We start from the raw sequence: 22,642 nt of genomic DNA, 5'->3' as shown, positions 1-22,642 counted from the left end.
TGGGGAAACTGAGGTTCCAAATGTTTAGGCATATTGCTCAAGATCCCATAATCAGTCAAATGGAGGAGGCTGACCTCAGCACAGACACTGCCCTAGTTCCCATGGTTGCCTCTGTGTGGTGCCCTGAGCGGGTGCAGAAGGGGATGAGGAAGGTGGTTTTTTTTTTTTTTTTTTTTGCGTTACGCGGGCCTCTCACTGTTGTGGCCCCTCCCGTTGGGGAGCACAGGCTCTGGACGCGCAGGCTCAGCGGCCATGGCTGACAGGCCCAGCCGCTCCGTGGCATGTGGGATCTTCCCGGACCGGGGCACGAACCCATGTCCCCTGCATCGGCAGGCGGACTCTCAACCTCTGCGCCACCAGGGAAGCCCGAGAAGGGTGGCTTTTATCTTCCTCTTTATGCCCAACCATATTATTCTCGTTCTTATTGTTGTTTTTTACTATTAGTATGTTTTCTTTCTAAAAAAGTTTTTTTTTGTTGTTTTTGTTTTTTACTTTTGAGATCCTTAGCCTAGGAACTGGCAACAAAATGAGTTCTACATTAATGTTAGCGTCTCCAAATTGTCATTTTAGATAGTTGAATATGGTGTATGTGTTGTTTGGTAGCCATCTCAGCTACCAAAAACCGATACACAAACATGGATTTGGGAACCATCTGTTGAAAGGGTATTATGTACAGAGCGGAGTGCCAGACACTGTAGGAGATTCAGAGATGCCAATTTTCCTCTTTCAGGAGCAAAGGAAAGGAAGAACAGGAAGTATTGAGGAAAGAGACCAAATAAATGATGGTCAGGAGCTGGGTGGGTTCCTCAGGGAAGGCTCCCTGGCAGGGGTGGGTTTATGGGGAAGCAGATAAAACCTGAGCCTCATGGCCCTTCTTTTGAAGGGGACCTACCCAGGGACCAATATGGTCACATGGTTTTGCAAAATTTGCAAAAGATAGATATTTTAAGTGCAATAGATTAAGCCCCTTGTCTTTTGTCACTCCAACTTTCCCTATGTCACACCCCTCATGTTGGGTTGTGTTAAACATTGGGCATGTTTGGGGATCATACTAAGGGCAAGTTGTATTGGGGATAGAGTTATTTTGGGTTTAGATGGATACATGAATGAATGATTCTAAGTTACATCCATGTCTAGATTAGTTATTGCTAGCTGTTCTGGTTATAAGAATTCCTTCCAGAAATATCCCCAACTCCTGCTGTGCCGAGTCACCCAGCGTTGTGTGGTGACATAGAGGTGCAGGGCCAGAAGTTGTGATGGGAATGCATCCCACAGCCCCTGGCAGAGAAGCATGTTAACGGGGGAGCTGGGTGGCTTCTGTACACAAGGCTCGCTGTGTACAGAAACAGCATCTAATGTGTGGAAATTCCTTCCTATCATCAGATGTGCAATATTTGTAAGCAGATGATTTTTTTTTAACTTTCAGTGTGGCTTCTGTCACTTAGCGTGCTTTTCAGATTCATGTACATTGTTGCAGGGGTCAGCAGTCATTCATTTGTATTGCCGAGTAGTATTCCAGTTCATGAAGGGACCACATTTGTTTATTCATTTCTCTGTTGATGGACATTTGGATTATTTCCAAATACAGCTGTTATACACATTTGCATATGGGATTTTTTTCCCCGTGGACCTGTTTTCATTTCTCTTGGGGTGGGATTGCTGATTCATAAGGTAAGTGTATGTTTAACTTCACAAGAAATTGCCAATTTGTTTTCCAAAGGGCTGAACCGTTTTGTATGTCCACCAGCAACGCATGGGAGTTCCAGTGACCTCACATCTTCATCCACACACATGGTATTATCAGGTGGCATTTTTTCCTAGTCCTTCTAAGAGGTGTGTAGTGGGATCTCATTGTAGTACCAGTTGGCATTTCCCTAACGATCCCACAGGAAGAAGGTGTCTCTCCACATACTTCCCACATTCTTGCCCTTCTCCCAGTGGTACGCTACTAGGGGGGGGCTGGTAGGGGGCTGGAAGTGGGCTCTCTGTGGCCCTGGTAGGGGGCTGGAAGTGGGCTCTCTGTGGCCCTGGGTGCTGGAGCTTTCTCAGTGTTCCTGCCCATCCCCGCCCTCCCTCGGCCCCATGGCAGCCAGACTGCCTTATATCTGTGGCTGGACTTGTGTGCAAGTTTCCTGCTTCTCCCCAGAGGTAGCCGACCTCCAGTTGTATTGGTATAGGATCCCAGGCCCAGAACTGTTTCCTGCCCCTACCCCAGGGCAGAGGGATTTTCTTTTTTCCTCCGAGTATTTGTATGGATATATGCTTTCACATATATCTATATCTATCTATATATATATATATGGAAATGAAGCCACAATGCATATTTATCTGGGTTCTGGGAGAGACAGGATTTGTTGGCCCTCTCCTAGCGATTTAAGGCTTTTGCTCCTTTAAGACAAGGGTCTGGAGAGGACTTCAAGTTTGGCCCTTTTCCCACAGCAGCAGCCAATCCCCTGCTTGGCTTGGGGGGAGGGAGAGGGAAGGGGGGTTTGCTCCCATCTTTTGCCCTTCCCCCACTCTTTCTCCTGAGCACTCAGTGGAGGTCCATAAATAAAAGCTGTTTGTGTGTGCAAACTCTCCCCGTGGTGTCTCGGGGACCCAGCTATTCCAGACTGTATGCCAGCACACACCTGGCTTCCAACAATGTGTTAACATTTCAGCTGATTTCTTCTCACCCACTTTTATGGAGGCTGTGTGTCTTCCCCCTCCCCTCCCGGCCCCACGCCTGGCGGCAAGCCTGGCACAGGTGCATCCTGCCTCCCATGGAATTCAGACTACTTGGTTGCCCTGTGACCTCAGCTCCCCGGCCAGCTGAAGAAAAGTGATGATTGTATATTATCTCCAGGCTTTTCTCATTGCTACTGTGGAACGCTCTTTCCAGCTGTCTACACCCTAGCAGAGCCCAAATCCTCCTTTCTGTCTTTGAAAACTCTCGTCTGCCCTCTACCCACCAGCGTTGCCAAGCTAATGCATGAGTCTTATTATACCAAAATATAAGATTTCTGCCAACAAAGGACATCATGCAAGAAGTTAGTGTACAGATGGCTGAACGGGAGGAGATATTTGCAATATCTAAAACTGACAAGCAATTAAAGTTGAGATATATAGAGTTCCGAAAACCAACTTTAAAAAGGCACTGTAAATTCTAAAAAGTAAAACTAAAAACTATAAAATATAGAAGAAAACATAGGAGAAAAATCTTTGTGACCTTGGGTTAGGCAAAGATTTCTTAGTTACAACATCAAAATACCAATTCATAAAAAAAACTTTTGATAAGTTGGATTTCATCAAAATTAAGAACATTCGCTCTTTGAAAGACATTGTGAGAAAGCAAACAAAATATTTGCAAATCATATATCTGATAAAGTGCTTGTATCCAGAATGAAGAACTCTGAAAACCCAGTAAGAAAACAAAAAACTCAATTTTTCTTTTTTAAACGGGCAGGAAATTTGAACAGGCAATTCACCAAAGACTGACCATTGGCAAATAAGCACATGCAAAGGTATTTAATATCATTAGTCATTTAGGAAACTCAAAACCACAGTGAGATACCACTGCGCACCAATTAGATTGGCTAAAATTAAAAAGACTGACATAGCAAGTATTCGTGCAGCTGGGGGGGGTGCGGTGCAAGGGAACTGGAAGTCTCATACACTGCTGGTGGGGATGTAAGATGGTCTGACCACTTTCAGAAGCAGTTTGGCAGATTTCTAACAAGTTGTAAGTATATACTTGCCATATGGCCTAGCCATTCCACTCCTAGGTATTCACACAAGACAAGTGAAAACATATATCCATACAAACACTTGTATGCCAAAGTTCACAGCAGCTTTATTTGTAATAGTCAAAAACTGGAAACAACCCAAACGTCCAACAAATTGTAGCATATCCATTACAATATAATTCTATAAAATAACGTCTACTTAGCCATAAAAAAGGAAGAAACTATTGATATGTGCAACGACATGGGTAATCCTGCTGAGTGAAAGAAGGCAGATATAAAAAGAGTATAATTTGTATAATTTTCATTTACATAGCATTCTAGAAAATGCAACCTATAGTGAGGAAGCAGGTCAACAGTTGTCTTGAGTTGGGAGGACGCAACTTAAGGGTTATGGCTATGTTCATGATCTTTATCATAGCGATGGTTGCACAGATGCATACATGTCAAAACGCATCAAACTGTACACTTTAAACGTGCGGTTTACTGTGTGGTTCAATTTCTCAATAAGGTGTTTTCAAAAAAGAAAAAGTTAGTAATCTCGCGCCCAGGGTCACACAGCTGGTAAGTGGCAGAGCGCGATGCAATTGCTGGAGTCCGCGTTTGGAGCCTGGGTCCTTAATCCCCGAGCTCCCTGCAACGTCGGCACGGAGGAAAGTGCTGGAAGGCAGCCCCAGCGGTTGTTAATGATTACCAGTGGGCGGCCCCTTCCCGGCTGAGCTCCAGCCCCGGGGCGGCCCGAGCGCCGCCCCGCGCGACGGCTTCCCAGTGCGCCGGGCGTCTCGCTCGTCTGCTCCGCCGCTACCAGCTGCTGCCCGCGTCCGCGCCCGGCATGGTGAGCGAGTTGGTGGGGCGTGGGGCTCACCCGTAGGGGCGGCCGGGTTAGGAGGGGGCGCGCGGGAGGGGCGGAGGAGAGCCAGGGGCTGCGCTGGGTCCCCGCCCAGGCCAGAGGACGGCGCCGGGAGGTACGGGGCGGGGGGTTCCTCCGAGGCCTTCGCAGAGCAGCCGCGCGCCCGGCTGGGAGAGTGGGGGTCTCTGTCCCACCCCCGCCCCCGAGTGGTGCCCCCTAGGAAGCTGAAGCCGGGAGAGGGGCGGTGGCGGGTCCGGGTTACAGCTAGGCGGGAGCCCCGGCCAGAGCCCGCGCGGGGCCTCAGTGCCGCGGGTGGGGTTTAGAGACCTTTCTGGGCGGGGGTGGGGAGGGGCAGCATAGTGAGCCCAGGGCATAGTTCCCCTTGGTGGAGAGGTTCTGTCCTGTATTGGGGCGACTGAATTTGCGTGTCCCTCTGTCTGCCTGTTTACTGCCCTTCTCGCTTGCTCTTCTGCTAAGCCCTCTGTGCTGTCCCCCGACCTCAGAGCCGGCCCCTGGCTCCTAGTTTGAGGCCTCTGCCCAGCAATGGGGACATGGTTGCTCAGGGTCACCCGCCCTCCAGGCTGAGCTTTCCTGGGAGTCTCAGGCCCTGTGCTCAGCTAGGGAGGTGAAGGTGAGCCTGTGGAGAAGCTTCTAGACCCAGGAAGCTTTACTAAACAGCAGAAGTGTTAGGCCTCAAAGCGTTAGGAGCGGTCGGGACTGCGGTGCCACCTGGGAGGGCACTTTGAAGGTAACGGTTCAGATGGAGGGGAGGTGGTGGGTGAGCTGATTGTGAGGTACACTGAGGCCCAAAGCCACAGGGCGTGGGTAATCAGTAACCCCTCTGCACACTCCCAGAGGCCCAGGCTGAGTCCAGGCCTGACCTGTGATTTACTAAGCAAACACCACCCCTGCCCCCTCTCTGATCCCAGATTTCAGAGGGACTTGTCAGTTCAGCCCCAGGCTGTGAAATGTAGGGGATTCCAGAAGACTCTAGAAAGGAGCCTCCTAGGAGCCCGCTGGCGCACTCCTTTCAGAGCCAGAGAACTAAATGGTGGGTTCTGATGCCTTGGCTGCCATGTGGTCACCCGGTTGCCTGGATACACGGACCAGGCTTACCAGCCACTGAGACAGGGTCAGCTGTCTGGGGGTTGGGCGGTGATGCAGATCTCGACTGCCCTCACTGGCCTTCCAGAGCCCAGTAGAGGAGACAGAGCCAGCCAGATGGGTCCAGAGAGAAACCACACTTTCAGGAGGGAGAAAACGGTTATCAGAGCCCTGAAATGTTTTTCCAGTTCTGCCCCAAACCTGAAGGCCTGTCATAAGCTTACTTGCCCCAGCAAGTCTCTTTTTAAAAATGCAGGTGATATTCCCTTAATAACAATGGAGTTTATTAAAGTGTCTCCTGGCTCCTCTGTCTGATTCCTAAAGTGGAAGTTCTTGTGCCTTTATACCCATCAGGCGAGGGGAGATGAGTGCCCCAAGGCCACCTGGCTTCCAGTTGGCAGGCTGCCTCATAAAAGCTGAATTAACCTCCCTTGCCTTCTCTTCCCAGACCTAACTGATTTAATTTAGCACTCTCACTTTCCTGCCTTGGGTAGTTCTACTTCAGGGGCCTAAATTCTGGGATCCCTTAAGCTCCTCCACCTGGATCTTCTTAGAGGCTGGAACTGACCTTTGCTTTCTTCTGTTCTCCAAGAGAGGGTTCCACTCACCGCCTGAATTAACGCCAGTTTGGGCTGCCTCGAGGGCATTTTGCACAATAGGAAAATAGGCTGAGGCAGTGGCTTTGCCATTTGCCCTTGGCCAAGTTACTTCTGCTTTGGGGACTGAGCTCTGTGGCTCCAGCTTCTCAAGCTGACAGAATAGAAAAGAAGGTGGAAAACTGAGAAACGTAGGCCTAGCAGCTGGGAACCAGAGGCTGCCTGGGAGCGTGGTGGGATACCCACTAGGAGGTAGTGCCAGTGGTTGTTGACCGCGGTGTGGCTGGGGATCGCCTGGACCATGCTTTAAGTGCTGGTTCCTTTGCCCAGCCCCGGGGATGCAGACACATGGACCCACCTTGAGAAGGATTCCTGTGCTTTTGCTGACTGAGGGTGGGGGGTGAAGGAAGAGAGGTCATTTCCCCTCTCTAGGCCGCAGTTTCCTCTTCAATACACAGCAACAGTAGGGGCTTGATTTACTTTTGCTCCCCCATGAACAGAAGAGACCTAGTTTTTTTACGGAGGAGTGCCCTCTGTAAGGCTTTGGGGGCAGGGGTGGGGAAGGAGTGTTTCTCTGCCCCAGCGATTTGCATTACACCTCAGGACTCTCTGTTCTCTAAGAACCTATCAGTGCACCAGACAGAGCCCCTCCTCCCAGTCTGTTGATTTAGACCAGCTGCCCTTTGACTGCGCCACCAGAACTGCCAGTGGAGGCTGGCTAAATTTCCCCAAAGGTCCAGAGCCCTCTCTTTTGTCCTGTGAAAAAAAACGAATGTCCTTGGTCTTCTGTGTTTTCCCTCTCCTAGGCTGGCAAAGCGCACAGGCTAAGTGCTGAGGAGAGGGACCAGCTGCTGCCAAATCTGCGGGCCGTGGGGTGGAACGAGCTGGAAGGCCGGGATGCCATCTTCAAGCAGTTCCATTTCAAAGACTTCAATCGGGTATGGCATCAGGGTGGGACAGAGTTTCCTGAGACTGGGGCTGATCGGGGTCACGCTCCAGAACGTGTTCCTTCCCTTAAAGTTCTGTTAGCCAAGACTGTCAGATGCTCCGCTAATCCAGTTTACTTGGAAGGTGTCCTCCTTGGGGATTGGAGAGGGCGGAGATGGGTCTTGGGCTCTCCACACCTGGAACTTTTCGAAACGATCCTTAGAGAAGACAGTTCAAGTGGGAAGCGGATGCACATTTGAAGACATTTTAGTAGATAACCAAAAGATTGGCGAAGACTCAGAAGCTCTCGGGGGTTTCCACCTTGTTGGTGGTCCTGGTAACAAGACTTCCTACTGCAGAAGGACCACCTCAAACTGCAGCCTCAGAACGAGTGGCAGGGTGCTAGGCGGAATGCTGAAAGCTGGAAGGATCACCTTGTAGGGAGCGAGGCAATCCTCCTGAGTCTGGGCCTTACGCTGGCCATAAAAGGGGGCCCAGCAGTCCTCTCCTTCAGGACACTAACCTGGGTCTCACTTCATTAAACAGGCTTTTGGCTTCATGACAAGAGTGGCTCTTCAGGCTGAGAAATTGGACCACCATCCTGAATGGTTTAACGTGTACAACAAGGTGAGTGATACATGCCTAGAACTCCAACTCATTCTGAAGGCCACTTCCTTGGACTTGCCTGTGGGCTCTCCTCACCCGTAGGTCGACTGTCCGCTCCTGTTCCTTTCTTCTCCTTCCTAGGATCGACATAAACACCCCTAGAAAATATTCAGTCTCACTACAGATTAAAGAAAAGCAACTTGAAACACTAGTGAGACAACGTGTGGGTTAAGGAGACATTAAGAAGGCAAATCCTAGAGAAGGAAAGGCTGTGGGAACCAGGCATATTCACTGTTAATAGCTCTAAAGGGGTGACATTTTCTGGAGATATGGAAGAATGAAAAGGCAGTAAACTTGAACTAAGAATACCCATGCACACCAAGGAGATCAGCCTGTCCGCTGAATGAATGGAAACAGTCATTAAATGCCTGTCGTGAACCAAGAGCTATGCTGGACTCTTTCTAAAGGCATTAAGGCTGGAAGTGATGTTCTGTAAATGGACCGTGTTGAGGAGTTGGTTTGGGGTCTTGTCTCTGGCCTTTAGGTTGCTCTTGATATCTGGATCTTTCTTTTTTAATCCTATGCTGTGGTTACCAGTGTTTATGGAGGTGTAATAGAAGACAGTTTTGCACTGAGGTTAGAGACTCGTCAGGAAGGCAGCCCCCAGGAGAGGGGTTAGTGTCTGGTTACACTTCTTGGTGTGGCTGAGCCCGGGAGCTGGTGACTCTCTCCTGCTCTTAGGTGCAGTCGGTGGAATCAGCTGGCCCCGAATCTCTGGTTTTGTTTCAGGTCCACATCACCCTGAGCACTCATGAGTGTGCGGGCCTTTCAGAACGGGACATAAACCTGGCCAGCTTCATCGAGCAAGTAGCAGTGTCCATGACATAGACCCTGTCCTTCCTCTCTGAGTTCTTCAGGGGAAAGGGGGGACTGAACTGGGGATCCAGAGAGGGAACTGGGGAGCCCTGAGACGTTGGTGCAGTCAGAAGGGCCAAGTTGACCCCGCTGCTTCCATTTAGGGGCAAGTCCTTGCCTTGGAAGGAGAGGCCAACATCACTGCCAAGACGAGGAACTTAGACCGTTTTTCCCCACACCACTCTCATCCTCCTTGGGGCCCTGTGACATGTACATTGATTTGAATAAGTTCTTCTCTTTCTTTACAACTTCCCAGCAACAGTAATGATTTTCTTTCCTGGCTGTGTCTTGTTCTCTGATTCATTTCCCAAGAAGCTGTGATAGAAGCTGTGTTTAACATAAAGTCTTATCTTAGAAACCAGTAACCTAAAGCCATCCTCATCCTGTGTGACAGAAGCCCATGTGCTTTTATGCCTCAAATAAAAACACTATTTCACTTGGCCTCAGGCTCCGGAATCTTCTTTTCGACAAGTCAATCCAAATTGGAGTCAACAGGCATCTAAATCACCTACTCTGTGCAAGACAGAGTTCAGGCCACTAGGGGGAAAGGGGACCAGGGCACCCTGCCTTTTAAGCTCCTTATTACCTCAGGGAAATAACTAGAAAAATAGTTAACTATTACTAGGCAGCATGAGTGAAGTTAACGCCAGATGCAAAGATAAGTGAGTTAACGAACACAAAGTGATTCACAAGGGTGAATCAGAAGGCTTCATTTCAGCTCTGCCTCCAAGACCTGATTAGGATTCTGGACGCAGAGGTGACTGAGGGAGCATCTTGAAAAGATAAAGGTTAGCCGGACATTTATATGCATGGTGGGACCTATGACTAGATCTTCTTCCCAGCCTGCAGGATCCAACACATGGAGATCTCTCTTTTATTTATTTATTTTTTACTTGAAGCATAGTTCATTTGCCAATTTGCCATACTGTGTAAATTTCAGGTGTAGATCAGTGATTTGGTTACATATATGTGTATGAGTACATATGTATACACACACACATATATACAGTATAGATATCTTTTTTATACTTCTCCATTAAAGGTTATTACAGAATGTTGAAGATAGTTCACTGTGCTATACATACATCCCTGTTGTTTATGTATTTTATATATGGTAGTGTGTATCTGTTAATCACATACTCCTCATTTATCCCTACCCCACTTTACCCTTTGGTAACGATAAGTATGTTTTCTATTACTGTAAGTGTTTCTGTTTTCTAATAAGTTCATTTGTACTATTTTTTATATTCCATATGTAATTGATATCATGATATTTGTATCTGTCTGATTTCAAGTAGTAAAATAATCTCTAGGTCCATCCATGATGCTGCAAATGGCATTATTTAATTCTTTTTTATGGCTGAGTAATATTCCGTGTGTGTGTGTGTGTGCGCGCGCGTGTGCGTGTGTTTGTGTATCACATCTTCCTTATGCATACAGCTATCAGTGGACATAAAGGTTCCTTACAAGTTTTGGCTATTGTAAATAGTACTGCTTAAATATTGGGGTGCATGTATATTTTCAAATTAGAGTTTTCTCCACTATATGGCCAGGAGTGGGATTGCTGGATCATATGGTAACTCTGTTTAGTTTTTGACGGAACCTCCATACTCTTCTCCATAGTGCCTGCACCAATTTATGTGCCCATCAAGAGGGTAGGAGGGTTCCTTTTTCTCCACATCCCCTCCTGCATTTATTATTTATAGCCTTTTTGATGATGGCCACTCTGCCCGATTGTGAGGTGACAGCTCATTGGAGTTTTGACTTGCATTTCTAGAGTAATTAGTGATGTTGTCCATCTGTTCATGTGCCTATTGCCCATGCTATGTCTCCTTTGGAGAAGTGTCTGTTGAGGTCTTCTGCCCATTTTTAAAATTGGGTTGTTTGTGGGTTTGGTATTGAGTGGTATGAGCTGTTGGTATGTTTTGGAAATGAAGCCCTTGTCGGTCACCCCATTGCAGATATTTTCTCCCAGTTCATAGGTTGTCTTTTGGTTTTCTTTATGGTTCCCTTTGCTGTGCAAAAGATGAGAAGTTTGATGAGGTCCTATTTGTGTAGTTTTGCTTTTGTTTCCATTGCCTTGGGAGGCCAACCTTAGAAAACATTTCTAGGATTTATGCTAGAGTATGTTTTACCTAAGGTTCTCTTCTAGGAGTTTGGTGGTGTCATGTCTTGCATTTAAGTTGTTAAGCCATTTTGAGTGTATGTTTGTGTGTGGAATGAGGGAGTGTTCCAACTTCATTGGTTTACATGAGGCTGTCCAGCTTTCCCAATACCACTTGCTGAAGGGACTGTCTTTTCTCCATTGTATATTTTCGCCTCCTTTGTCAAAGACTAATCGACCGTAGGTGTGTAAGTTTATCTCTGGGCTCTCTATATTTTGTTCCCTTTATCCCTATGGCTGTGTTTGTGCCAGTACTATGCTGTTTTGGTTACTGTAACTTTGTAGTGTTGTCTGAAGTCTGGGCGGGTTATGGCTGCAGCTTTGTTCTTTTTCCTCAGGAGCGCTTTGGTAATTCTCGGTCTTTTATGGTTCCATGTACATTTAGGATTATTTGTTCGAGTTCTGTGAGAAATGTCATGGGTAGTGTGGTAGGGATTGCATGAAATCTGCTTTGCTTTGGGTAGTATGGCCATTTAAATGATACTAGTTCTTCCACTCCAGGAGTATGGGATAGCTGTCCACTTCTTTGAATCATCTTCAGTGGCCTTTATCAGTGTGTTGCAGTTGTCAGCATATAAGTCTCTCACCTCCTTGGTCAGGTTTATTCCTCTGTATTTTATTTTTCGATATGATTTTAAACGGGGTTGTTTTGTTTACTTTCCCTTTCTGATATTTCATTGTTAGTGTGAAGAAATGCAACAGATTTCCATATGTCAGTCTTGCATCATGCTACCTTGCTGAATTTGTTTATCATTGCTCGTAGTTTTTGTGTGGGGTCTTTACGGTTTTCTATGTATAGTATCAGGTCATCTGCATACCAAGAGAATTGTACCTCTTTCCTTCCAATTTGGATACCTTTTATATCTTTTTCTTGACTGAGTATTGTGGTGAGGACTTGCAATACCATGTTGAATAAAAGCAGTGAGAGTGGGCATCCCTGACTTGTTCCAGATTTTAGTGGGAAGACTGTCAGCTTGTCCTCATTGAGTATTATGTTGGCTGTGGGTTGGTCATGAATAGCTTTTATTATGTTGAGATGTGTTCCCTCCATACCCGCACCGGTAAGAGTTTTTATGATGCATGTATGTTGAATTTTATGAAATGCTTTTCCTGCATCGATGGCGATGATTGTGTGGTTTTTGTCTTTTCTTTGGTTGATGTGCTGTGTTGCGCTGGTTGATTTGTGGATGTTGAACCCTCCTTGTGAGCCTGGAATGAATCCAACTTGATCGTGGTGTATGAGCTATTTTTGTTTGTTTTTGGGTTTTTTTTTTTAAGTATGGTTAATATACAGTGTTGTGTTAGTTTCTGGTGTACAGCCAAGTGATTCAGTTATACATTTATGTATCTCCATTCCTCGTTGTACTTTTTCCATTATCGTTCCTTATAAGATATTGAATAGAGTTCCCTGTGCTATACAGTAGGACCTTGTTTATCTGTTTTATATATAGTAGTCTGTATCTGCTAATCCCAAACTCCTAATTTATCCCTTCTCCGCCCTTTCCCCTGCGGGAACCATGAATTTGTGTTCTATGTGTGTGAGTCTGTTTCTGGTTTGCAAATTAGTTCATCTGTGTCATATTTCAGATTCCACGTATAAGTGCTACCATATGATATTTGTCTTTCTCTGTGTGATGTCGTATGATCATCTCTTCTGCAAATGGCATAATTTCTTTCTTTTTTATGGCTGAGTAGTATTTAATTGTGCATATATAGATATACATACACACATCTATTTATACATATGTCTATATGTATAGCACATCTTTATGAATTCATCCATTGATGCACATGTAGATAGCTTCCATGTCTTGGCTATTGTAAATAGTGCTTCCATGAACACTGGGGTGTATGTATCTTTTTGATTTAGAGTTTTCTCCAGCTATATGCCCAGGAATGGTTTTGTTGGATCATATGGTAACTCTACTTTTAGTTTTTTTTAATTAATTTTTATTGGAGTATAGTTTCTTTACAATGTTGTGTTAGTTTCTACTGGACAGCAAAATGAATCACTATACATACACATTTATGTGTATACACACACACACACACACACACACACACACACACATCTATTTTGGATTTTGTTCCCCTTTAGGTCACCACAGTGCAATGAGTAGATTTTTCTGTGCTATACAGTAGGTTCTCATTAGTTATCTTTTATACATAGTAGCAGTATGTATATATGTCAATCTCAATCTCCCGATTCATCCCACTCCCCCTTTCCCCCTTGGTATCCTTACGTTTGAACTCTACCTCTTTGTCTCTGTTTCTGGTTTGCAAATACGATCATCTAGATCCTAGATACGATCATCCTAGATTCCACATATATTCGTCAATGTACGATAAGTGTTTTCCTCTTTCTGCATTTCTTCAGTCTGTATGACAGTCTCTAGGTCCACCCACTTCACTACAAATGACCCAGTTTCATTCCTTTTATGGCTGAGTAATATTCCATTGTATATATGTACCACATCTTCTTTATCCATTCTTCTGCTGATGGACATTTAGGTTGCCACCATGACCTGGCTATTGTAAATAGTGCTGCAGTGAACATTGGGGTCCATGTGTCTTTTTGAATTATACTTTTCTCTGGGTGTGTGCCCAGTAGTGGGGTTGCTGGGTCATATGGTAGTTCTATCTTTAGTTTTTTTAAGGAACCTCCATACTGTGCTCCATAGTGGCTGTATCAATTTACATTCCCACCAATAGTGCAAGGGGGTTCCCTTTTCTCCACACCCTCTCCTCATTTCTTGTTTGTAGATTTTTTTGATGACGGCCATTCTGACCAATGTGAGGTGATAACTCATTGTAGTTTTGATTTGCATTTTTCTCATAATTAGTGATGAGCATGTTTTCGTGTGTTTGTTGCCCATCTCTATGTCGTCTTTGGAGAAATGTCTATTTAGGTCTTCTGCCCATTTTTGCATTGGGTTGTTTGTTTTTTTGATATTGAGCTGGGTGACCTGCTTGTAAATTTTGGAGATTAATCCTTTGTCAGTTGCTTCATTTGCAAATATTTTCTCCCATTCTGAGGGTTGTCTTTTCATCTTGTTTGTTTATGGTTTCCTTTGCTGTGCAAATGCTTTTAAATTTAATTAGATCCCATTTGTTTACTTTTGTTTTTATCTTCATTACTCTAGGAGGTGGGTCAAAAAACATTCTTGCTGCAATTTATATCAAGGAGTGTTCCGCCTGTTTTTTGTTTTTTTGGGTTTTTTTTGTGGTACGTGGGCCTCTCACTGTTGTGGCCTCTCCTGTTGCCTGTGCTCCGGACACGCAGCCTCAGCGGCCATGGCTCATGGGCCTAGCCGCTCCGCAGCATGTGGGATCTTCCCAGACTGGGGCACGAACCCATGTCCCCTGCATCGGCAGGCAGACTCTCAACCACTGCGCCACCAGAGAAGCCCCCGCCTGTTTTGGTTTTTTTTTAAATTATTTATTTATTTATTTTTGGCTGTGTTGGGTCTTCGTTTCTGTGCGAGGGCTTTCTCTAGTTGCAGCAAGTGGGGGCCACTCTTCATTGTGGTGTGCAGGCCTCTCACTGTCGCGGCCTCTCATGTTGAGGAGCACAGGCTCCAGACGTGCAGGCTCGGTAGTTGTGGCTCACGGGCCTAGTTGCTCTGCGGCATGTGGGATCTTCCCAGACCAGGGCTCGAACCTGTGTCCCCTGCATTGGCAGGCAGATTCTCAACCACTGAGCCACCAGGGAAACCCCTGCCTGTTTTTTCCTCTAAGAGTTTTATAGTGTCTGGCCTTACAGTTAGGTCTTTAATCTATTTTGAGTTTGTATTTGTGTATGGTGTTAGGGAGTGTTCTAATTTCATTCTTTTACATGTAGCTGCCCAGTTTTCCCAGAACCACTTATTGAAGAGGTTGTCCTTTCTCCATTGTATATTCTTGCCTCCTTTGTTGTAGATTAATTGACCATAAGTGTGTAATTAATTGACATTAATTGATTGTTTCTGGGCTTTCTATCCTGTTCCATTGATCTGTATTACTATTTTTGTGCCAGTACCATACTGTCTTGATTACTGTAACTTTGTAGTATAGTCTGAAGTCAGTCTGAAATCAGTCAGTGTAGCCTGATTCCTCCAGCTCCTTTATTCTTTCTCAAGGTTGCTTTGGCTATTTGGGGTCTTTTGTGTTTCCATACAAATTATAAAATTTTTTGTTCTAGTGAAAAATGCCATTGGTAATTTGATAGGGATTGCATTGAATCCGTAGATTGCTTTGGGTAGTACAGTCATTTTCACAATATTGATTCTTCCAATCCAAAAACATGGTATATCTCTCCACCTGTTTGTGTCATCTTTGGTTTCTTTCATCAGTATTTTATAGTTTTCTGCATACAGGTCTTTCACCTCCTTAGGTAGATTTGTTCCTAGGTATTTTATTCTTTCTGATGCAGTGGTTAATGGGATTGTTTCTTGAATTTCTGATTTTTCATTGTTAATGTATAGGAACCTAACAGATTCCTGTGTATTAATTTTGTATCCTGCAACTTTACTAAATTCATTGATTAACGCTAATAGTTTTCTGGTAGCATCTTTAGGATTTTCTATGTTTACTATCATGCCATCTGATTGATTTGCATATGTTGTACCATCCTTCTGAGCCTGGGATGAATCCACCTTGGTCTGTGGTCTTTCTAATGTGTTGTTGGATTTGTTTTGCTAATCTTCTGTTGAGAATTTTTACATGTATATTCATTAGAGATATTGGCCTGTAATTTTCTTTTTGCTAGTGTCTTTGTCTTTTTTTAATATCATGGTGATGGTCACTTCACCAAATGATTTTGGGAGTGTTATGTCCTCTTCAGTCTTTTGTAAGAGTTTCAGAAGGATTGGTATAAGTTCTTTGTATGTTTGGTGTACTTTCCCAGTGAAGACATCTTGTATTGCTCTTTTGTTCACAGTAAGCTTTTTTTAATTAGATATTAATTTCACTTCTGGTGGTCAGTGTGTTTAAATTATATATTTCTTACTGATTGAATTGTGGTGGACAGTAATTTTCTACAAACTTTTCCATTTCTTCTAGGTTGTGCAGTTGTTGGGATATAATGGTTCACAGTATTGCGTTATGGTTGTTTGTATTTCTGCAGTTACCGGTTATTATATCTCCTCTTTCTTTTTTTTTTTAAGCATCTTTATTGGAGTAAAATTGCTTTACAATGGTATGTTTCTGCATTATAAAAAAGTGAATCAGCTATATATATATATATATATGTATATATATATATATATCTCCCCATATCTCCTCCCTCTTGGGTCTCCCTCCCACCCTCCCTATCCCACCCCTCTAGGTGGACACAAAGCACCAAACTGATCTCCCTGTGCTATGCGGCTACTTGCCCACTAGCTATCTTTTTACATTTGGTAGTGTATGTAAGTCCATGCCACTCTCTCACTTCGTCCCAGTTTACCCTTCCCCCTCCCCGTGTCCTCAAGTCCATTCTGTACGTCTGCATCTTTATTCCTGTCCTGCCCCTAGGTTCTTCAGAACGTGTTTTTTTTTTTTTTTTTGGATTCCATATATATGTGTTAGCATACAGTATTTGTTTTTCTCTAACTTCACTCTGTATGACAGACTCTAGGTCCATTCACCTCACTACAAATAACTCAATTTCATTTCTTTTTATGGCTGAGTAATATTCCAGTGTATATATGTGCCACATCTTCTTTATCCATTCATCTGTCAGTGGACACCTAGGTTGCTTCCATGTCCTGGCTATTGTAAATAGAGCTGCAGTGAACATTGTGGTACATGACTCTCTTTGAATTATGGTTTTCTCAGGGTATATGCCCAGTAGTGGGATTGCTAGGTGGTATGGTAGTTCTATTTGTAGTTTTTTAAGGAACCTCCATACTGTTCTCCATAGTGGCTGTATCAGTTTACATTCACACCAACAGTGCAAGAGGGTTCCCTTTTCTTCACGCCCTCTCCAGCATTTATTGTTTGTAGATTTTTTGATGCTGGCCATTCTGACTGGTGTGAGGTGATACCTCACTGTAGTTTTGATTTGCATTTCTCTAATGATTAGTGATGTCGAGCATCCTTTCATGTGTTTGTTGGCAATATGTATATCTTCTTTGGAGAAATATCTATTTACGTCTTCTTCCCATTTTTGGAGTGGGTTGTTTGTTTTTTTGATATTGAGCCGCATGAGCTGCTTGTAAATTTTGGAGATTAATCCTTTGTCAGTTGCTTCATTTGCAAATATTTTCTCCCACTCTGAGTGTTGTCTTTTCGTCTTGTTTATGGTTACCTTTCCTGTGCAAAAGCTTTTAAGTTTCATTAGGTCCCATTTGTTTATTTTAGTTTTTATTTCCATTTCTGTAGGAGGTGGGTCAAAAAGGATCTTGCTGTAATTTATGTCATAGAATATTCTGCCTATGTTTTCCTCTAAGAGTTTTATAGTGTCTGGCCTTACATTTAGGTCTTTAATCCATTTTGAGTTTATTTTTGTGTATGGTGTTAGGGAGTGTTCTAATTTCATTCTTTTATATGTAGCAGTCCAGTTTTCCCAGCACCACTTAATGAAGAGGCTCTCTTTTCTCCATTGTATATTCTTGCCTCCTTTATCAAAGATAAGGTTGACCATATGTGTGTGGGTTTATCTCTGGGCTTTCTATCCTGTTCCATTAATTGGTATTTCTGTTTTTGTGCCAGTACCATACTGTCTTGCTTACTGTAGCTTTGTAGTAGAGTCTGAAGTCAGTGAGCCTGATTCCTCCAGCTCTGTTATTTCATTCTCAAGATTGCTTTGGCTATTCGGGGTCTTTTGTGTTTCCATACAAATTGTGAAAGTTTTTGTTCTAGTTCTGTGAAAAATGCTGCTGGTAGCTTGATAGGGATTGCATTGAATCTGTAGATTGCTTTGGGTAGTATAGTCATTTTCACGGTGGTGATACTTCCAGTCCAAGAACATGGTATGTCTCTACATCTGTTTCTATCATCTTTAATTTCTTTCATCAGTGTCTTATAGTTTTCTGCATACAGGTCTTTTGTCTCCTTAGGTTTATTCCTAGGTATTTTATCCTTTTTGTTGCAATGGTAAATGGGAGTGTTTCCTTAATTTCTCTTTCAGATTTTTCATCATTAGTGTATAGGAATGCAAGAGATTTCTGTGCATTATTTTGTATCCTGCTACTTTACCAAATTCATTGATTAGCTCTAGTAGTTTTCTGGTAGCATCTTTAGGATTCTCTATGTATAGTATCATGTCATCTGCAAACAGTGACAGCTTTACTTCTTCTTTTCTGATTTGGATTCCTTTTATTTCTTTTTCTTCTCTGATTGTTGTGGCTAAAACTTCCAAAACTATGTTGAATAATAGCAGTGGGAGTGGACAGCCTTGTCTTGTTCCTGATCTTAGTGGAAATAAATTCAGTTTTTCACCATTGAGAATGATGTTGGCTGTGGGTTTGTCATATATGGCCTTTATTATGTTGAGGTAAGTTACCTCTTTGCCTACTTTCGAGAGGGTTTTTATCATAAATGGTTGTTGAATTTTGTTGAAAGCTTTTTCTGCATCTATTGAGATGATCATATGGTTTTTATCCTTCAACTTCTTAATATGGTTTATCACACTGACTGATTTGTCGATATTGAAGAATCCTTGCATTCCTGGGATAAACCCCACTTGATCGTGGTGTATGATCCTTTTAATGTGCTGTTGGATTCTGTTTGTTAGCATTTTGTTGAGGATTTTTGCATCTATGTTCATCAGTGATATTGGCCTGTAGTTTTCTTTTTTTGTGACATCTTTGTCTGGTTTTGGTATCAGGGTGATGATGACCTCGTAGAATGAGTTTGGGAGTGTTCCGCCCTCTGCTATGTTTTGGAAGAGTTTGAGAAGGATAGGTGTTAGCTGTTCTCTAAATGTTTGATAGAATTTGCCTGTGAAGCCATCTGGTCCTGGGCTTTTGTTTGTTGGAAGATACTTTTTTTTGAATTTTATTTTCTTATACAGGTTCTTATTAGTCATCCGTTTTATACACATCATTGTGTACATGTCAGTCCCAATTCATCACACCACCACTCCCACCCACCGCTGCTTTCCCCCCTTGGTGTCCATACGTTTGTTCTCTACATCTGTGTCTCAATTTATGCCCTGCAAACCAGTTCATCTGCACCATTTTTCTGGGTTCCACATATATGCGTTAACATGCGATACTTGTTTTTCTCTTTCTGACTTACTTCACTCTGTATGACAGTCTCTGGATTCATCCACGTCTCTACAAATGACCCAATTTCGTTCCTTTTTATGGCTGAGTAATATTCCATTGTATATATGCACCACATCTTCTTTATCCATTCGTCTGTAGATGGGCATTTAGGTTGCTTCCACGACTTGGCTATTGTAAATAGTGCTGCAGTGAAGTTTGGGGTGCATGTTTCTTTTTGAATTATGGTTTTCTCTGGGTATATGCCCAGTAGTGGGATTGCTGGTTCATATGGTAATTCTATTTTTAGTTTATTAAGGACCCTCCATACTGTTCTCCATAGTGGCTGTATCAATTTACATTCCCACCAACAGTGCAAGAGGGTCCCCTTTTCTCCACACCCTCTCTAGCATTTGTTGTTTGTAGGTTTTCTGATGATGGCCATTCTGACTGGTGTGAGGTGATACCTCATTGTAGGTTTTTTTTTTAATAAATTTATTTATTTTATTTAAAAATTTTTTTTGGCTGCATTGGGTCTTCGTTGCTGCATGCAGGTTTTCTCTAGTTGTGGTGAGCGGGGGCTACTCTTCATTGTGGTGCGTAGGCTTCTCATTGCGGTGGCTTCTCTTGTCGCAGAGCACAGGCTCTAGGCGCGTGGGCTTCAGTAGTTGTTGCACACGGGCTTAGTTGCTCCACGGCATGTGGGATCTTCCCAGGCCAGGGCTTGAACCCGTGTCCCCTGCACTGGCAGGCAGATTCTTAACCACTGAGCCACCAGGGAAGCCCATCATTGTAGTAGTTTTGATTTGTATTTCTCTAATAATTGGTGATGTTGAGCAGCTTTTCATGTGCTTCTTGGCCATCTATATGTCCTCTTTGGAGAAATGTCTATTTAGGTCTTCTGCCCTTTTTTTTTTTGGTACACAGGCCTCTCACTGTTGTGGCCTCTCCCGTTGTGGAGCACAGGCTCCAAATGCGGAGGCCCAGCGGCCATGGCTCACGGGCCCAGCTGCTCCATGGCATGTGGGATCTTCCCAGACTGGGGCATGAACCTGTGTCCCCTGCATCAGCAGGCGGACTCTCAACCACTGCACCACCAGGGAAGCTCCTGCCCATTTTTTTGATTGGGTTGTTTGTTTTTTGTAATATTGAGCTGCATGAGCTGTTTATATATTTTGGAGATTAATCCCTTGTCCATTGATTCGTTTTCAAATATTTTTTCCCATTCTGAGGGTTGTCTTTTCATCTTGTTTGTAGTTTGCTTTGCAAAAGCTTTTAAGTTTCATTAGGTCCCATTTGTTTATTTTTGGTTTTATTTGCATTACTCTAGGAGGTGGATCAAAAAAGATCTTGCTGTGATTTATGTCAAAGAGTGTTCTTCCTGTGTTTTCTCTAAGAGTTTTATAGTGTCCGGTATTACGTTTAGGTCTCTAATCCATTTTGAGTTTATACTTGTGTATGGTTTTAGGGAGTGTTCTAATTTCATTCTTTTACATGTAGCTGTCCAGTTTTCCCAGCACCACTTATTGAAGAGACTGTCTTTTCTCCATTGTATATCCTTGCCTCCTTCGTCATAGATTAGTTGACCATAGGTGCGTGAGTTTATCTCTGGGCTTTCTATCCTGTTCCATTGATCTGTATTTCTGTTTTTGTGCCAGTACCATATTGTCTTGATTACTGTAGCTTTGCAGTATAGTCTGAAGTCAGGGAGTCTCACTCCTCCAGCATCGTTTTTCTCCCTCAATACTGCTTTGCCTATTCGGGGTCTTTTGTGTCTCCATACAAATTTTAAGATTTTTTGTTCTAGTTCTGTAAAAATTGCCATTGGTAATTTGATAGGGATTGCGTTGAATCTGTAGATTGCTTTGGGTAGTATAGTCATTTTCACCATATTGCTTCTTCCAATCCAAGTACATAGTATATCTCTCCAACTGTTGGTATCATCTTTAATTTCTTTCATCAGTGTCTTATAGTTTTCTGCATACAGGTCTTTTGTCTCCCTAGGTAGGTGTATTCCTAAGTTTTTAATTCTTTTTGTTGCAGTGGTAAATGGGAGTGTTTCCTTAATTTCTCTTTCAGATTTTTCATCATTAGTGTATAGGAATGCAAGAGATTTCTGTGCATTAATTTTATATCCTGCAACTTTACAACTTCATTGATTAGTTCTAGTAGTTTTCTGGTGGCATCTTTAGGATTCTCTATGTATAGTATCATGTCATCTGCAAACAGTGACAGCCTTTACCTCTTCTTTTCTGATTTGGATTCCTTTTATTTCTTTTTCTTCTCTGATTGTTGTGGCTGAAACTTCCAAAACTGTTGAATAATAGCAGTGGGAGTGGACAGCCTTGTCTTGTTCCTGATCTTAGTGGAAATGAATTCAGTTTTTCACCATTGAGAATGATGTTGGCTGTGGGTTTGTCATATATGGCCTTTATTATGTTGAGGTAAGTTACCTCTTTGCCTGCTTTCCAGAGGGTTTTTATCATAAATGGGTGTTGAATTTTGTTGAAAGCTTTTTCTGCATCTCTTGAGATGATCATATTGTTTTTATTCTTCAATTTGTTAATATGGTGTATCACATTAATTGATTTGCATATATTGAAAAATCCTTGCATCTCTGGGATAAATCCCACTTGATCATGGTGTATGATCCTTTTAATGTGTTATTGGATTCTGTGTGCTAGTATTTTGTTGCCAATTTTTGCATCTATGTTCATCAGTGATATTGGTCTGTAATTTTCTTTTTTTGTAGTATTTTTGTCTGGTTTGGTATCGGGGTGATGGTGGCCTCATAGAATGAGTTTGGGAATGTTCCTTCCTCTACAATTTTTTGGAAGAGTTTGAGAAGGATGGGTGTTAGCTCTTCCCTAAATGTTTGATAGAATTCATCTGTGAAGCCATCTGGTCCTGGACTTTTCTTTGTTGGAAGATTTTTTTTTAATTAATTTATTTATGGCTGCGTTGGGTCTTCGTTGCTGTGCGCAGGCTTCTCATTGCCGTGGCTTCTGTTGCGGAGCACGGGCTCTACGCACGCGGGCTTCAGTAGCTGTGGCTCGAAGGCTCTAGGGCACAGGCTCAGTAGTTGTGGCACACGGAGTTAGTTGCTCCGTGTCATGTGGGATCTTCCCGGTCCAGGGCTCAAACGCATGTCTCCCACACTGGCAGGCGGATTCTTAACCACTGCGCCACCAGGGAAGCCCTGTTGGAAGACTTTTAATCACAGTCTCAATTTCAGTGCTTGTGATTGGTCTGTTTATATTTTCTATTTCTTCCTGGTTCAGTTCGGAAGGTTGCGCTTTTCTAAGAATTTGTCCATTTCTTCCAGGTTGTCCATTTTATTGGCATATAGTGGCTTGTAGTAATCTCTCCTGATCCTTTGTATTTTTTCAGTGTCAGTTGTTACTTCTCCTTTTTCATTACTAATTCTATTGATTTGAGTCTTCTCCCTTTTTTTCTTGATGAGTCTGGCTAATGGTTTATCAATTTTATCTTCTCAAAGAACCAGCTTTTAGTTTTATTGATCTTTACTATTGTTTCCCTCATTTCTTTTTCATTTATTTCTGATCTGATCTTTATGATTTCTTTCCTTC

General features: G+C 43.2%; 1 protein-coding gene across 4 annotated transcripts in view; it reads left to right on the top strand.

The window, feature by feature from the left end:
- Positions 1–4,447: 4,447 nt before the first annotated feature.
- Positions 4,448–22,642, top strand: part of PCBD1 (pterin-4 alpha-carbinolamine dehydratase 1) — a 37,269-nt gene continuing 19,074 nt past the window's right edge. For 2 of the 4 annotated variants that reach the window (XM_032607454.1, XM_032607456.1), the window contains exons 1-3: positions 4,467–4,557; positions 7,079–7,210; positions 7,746–7,826. In XM_032607454.1, coding sequence (XP_032463345.1) covers positions 4,555–4,557; positions 7,079–7,210; positions 7,746–7,826 — 216 coding nt within the window. In that variant the 5' untranslated portion in view covers positions 4,467–4,554. Of the gene's footprint in view, positions 4,558–7,078; positions 7,211–7,745; positions 7,827–8,594; positions 9,162–22,642 lie in introns of those variants that run through there. The other 2 variants (XM_032607455.1, XR_004346087.1) reach the window with 2 other exon arrangements.

The sequence above is a fragment of the Phocoena sinus genome, chromosome 16 (genome assembly GCF_008692025.1).
Source record: "Phocoena sinus isolate mPhoSin1 chromosome 16, mPhoSin1.pri, whole genome shotgun sequence".
Taxonomy (NCBI): Eukaryota; Metazoa; Chordata; class Mammalia; order Artiodactyla; family Phocoenidae; genus Phocoena; species Phocoena sinus.
The sequence above is the reverse complement of the archived record's forward strand: the minus strand, read 5'-3'. Positions and strand labels throughout refer to the sequence as shown.